Source organism: Rana temporaria, chromosome 6 (genome assembly GCF_905171775.1).
Source record: "Rana temporaria chromosome 6, aRanTem1.1, whole genome shotgun sequence".
NCBI lineage: Eukaryota > Metazoa > Chordata > Amphibia > Anura > Ranidae > Rana > Rana temporaria.
The window spans coordinates 2675320-2677754 of record NC_053494.1 but is presented as its reverse complement, the minus strand read 5'-3'; the positions used below and the strand labels follow the sequence as shown (position 1 = coordinate 2677754).

General features: G+C 45.4%; 1 protein-coding gene across 1 annotated transcript; it reads left to right on the top strand.

Moving 5' to 3' along the window:
* The first annotated feature begins 728 nt into the window (after positions 1-728).
* On the top strand, positions 729-1634 carry LOC120942804 (taste receptor type 2 member 40-like). The gene has a single exon (XM_040355730.1). The coding sequence runs from the start codon at positions 729-731 to the stop codon at positions 1632-1634; it is 906 nt and encodes a 301-aa protein (XP_040211664.1).
* Positions 1635-2435: the final 801 nt, after the last annotated feature.

Below are 2435 nucleotides of genomic sequence, written 5' to 3'. Positions count from 1 at the left end.
GACTGTCCACTGCCCTACTGAGACTGTCCTCTGCCCTACTGACACCATCCACTGGCCTACTGAGACCGTCCACTGCCCTACTGAGACCATCCACTGCCCTACTGAGACTGTCCACTGCCCTACTGAGATTGTCTTCTGCCCTACTGAGACCATCCACTGCCCTAATGACACCGTTCACTGCCCTACTAAGACCGTCCACTGCCCTACTGAGACTGTCCACTGCTCTACTGACACCGTCCACTGCCCTACTGACACTATCCACTGCTCTACTGACACTGTCCACTGCCCTACTGAGACCATCCTCTGCCCTACTGAGACTGTCCACTGCCCTACTGAGACCGTCTACTGTCCTACTGACACATGCACACCCACATATATGTTTGAGGTGCACACCCTAATGCAATAGGCTGTGCACACCTATGAATGGCACATTGTATGTAAAGTGAGGATCAGTAGAAGAATACAATGTTTAGAAACAGCTCTAACACTGACAATGCACACTGAATATGTTATTTGCCTGTAAAACAGCTGAGCAAATACCAAGAGTTTGAATATATGGAAAGTATTAGATAGATGCAGTTTCTCAGTCTTCAGTGGTGTCAGAGGGATAGCCGGTCCCTTCAGTGAAGGTCTGAGGATACCATAGAGGAGAGAGACGCTCTGGAGGATCATCAGTAAAAAGATCTCTTTGGTTTGAAGAACTTCTAAAGAAAGGTCATCACCTCGCCATGGATCCGGGGGCTGGGATTGTTTTCACTTTAATCATCTTAGAAGTATGTATTGGGATATTTGCTAGTCTCCACATTGTATTTACAATCCTAAAAGATGTCTTTAAAGGACAAAGTATGAGAACCGGAGATAAGATAATATTCTCTCTGAGCTGCTCCAATATCTGTGTATCAGCAATGGTGTTTACTTTGACTTCCGCATCATATTTTTCCCTCAAACTGGACATCTACATCATGGTCACCATCAACGCCTTGGTGTTTTATGGAATGACTTCTTGCTCCTGGTTGACCACGTGCTTGTGCTTCTTTTATTTCATTAAAATCACCCAGTTAAAGTCTTCCATCCTGTCCCTGTTGAGGAAGAAGATCGAAGTCCTAATCCCATGGATGATTCTGGTCATTGAAGCCGTGTGTCTCGGTGGCAGCTTCCTCAGCGAAATGACGAATGTCCCTCCCCAAGAATCAGCCAACGTCTCATCCGCCTATTCATTCAACATATTAGAAGATATTTCTCACCCGGGAAGGACTATTTCATATATCGGTGCGTTTGTGTCATTGCTGATTTCAGTGGTCATCACAGCTCAAACGGCCATGTCCCTCATCCTTCATATCTGTAGGAAAGGAAGGAACGTCACCCCCTCCGGCAGCACCGCCGACATGAAAGTACAAAGAGTGGTGGAGACAATGGTCCAGCTTTTGGCATTTTATTTTTTGCTGTATTTCTTAGTGATTGCTGCTTATTGCTTAAAGGATTCCATATCACACTATGAAGATTTCTTTCAAGTTGTGAAGTTCGCCTTCACCCCGGTCCAGTCTGTTCTTCTGATTATTGGCAACCCGAGATATAAGGAGGACATCCGACATACTATGTGTATGTGCAGAAGGGTTCGTACATTGCAGAATTAAGTCATCTCCATCTCCATCAGTCAGCTTTTGCTACATGTTCTTTTTTTTTTTTGCACCTGAATTCTTCAATTTTATAATGTTTACACATTTGGGGCCAGATCCACGAAGCAGTTACTCTGGCGTATCTATTGATACGCTGCGTAACTGCTAGGTTGCTCCGGCGTATCTTTGTTTTGTATCCACAAAACAAGATACGCCTGAAGCTGGGCTAGATCCGACTGGCGTACCTCTTAGTACGCCGTCGGATCTAAGATGCATATTTACGTTGGCCGCTAGGTGGCGCTTCCGTAGATTTCCGTGTCGAGTATGCAAATTAGCTAGATACGCAAATCCACAAATGTACGTCCAGCCGGCGCATTTTTTTACGTCGTTTCCGTTAGGCTTTTTTCATCGTAAAGTTACCCCTGCTATATGAGGCGTATCCAATGTTAAGTATGAACGTTGTTCCCGCGTTGAATTTTGAAAATTTTACGTCGTTTGCGTAAGTCGTTCGCGAATAGGGCTTTGCGTAGAATTACGTTCACGTCGAAAGCATTGGCTTGTTGCGGGTTAATTTGGAGCATGCGCACTGGGATACCCCCACGGACGGCGCATGCGCCGTTAAAAAAAAAATGTCATTCACGTCGGGTCAAGACGTATTAACATAAAACACGCCCCCATCACATCCATTTGAATTGCGCGCCCTTACGCCGACAAAGTTACACTACGCCACCATAACTTACGGCGCAAATTCTTTCAGGATACAGAAAATACGATGTAAGTTACGGCGTAGTGTATCAGAGATACGATACGCCGGACGGA

Bases quoted from the DNA above. Each gene is read 5' to 3' on its own strand.
- LOC120942804 (XM_040355730.1), top strand. From the start codon at position 729: ATGGATCCGGGGGCTGGGATTGTTTTCACTTTAATCATCTTAGAAGTA.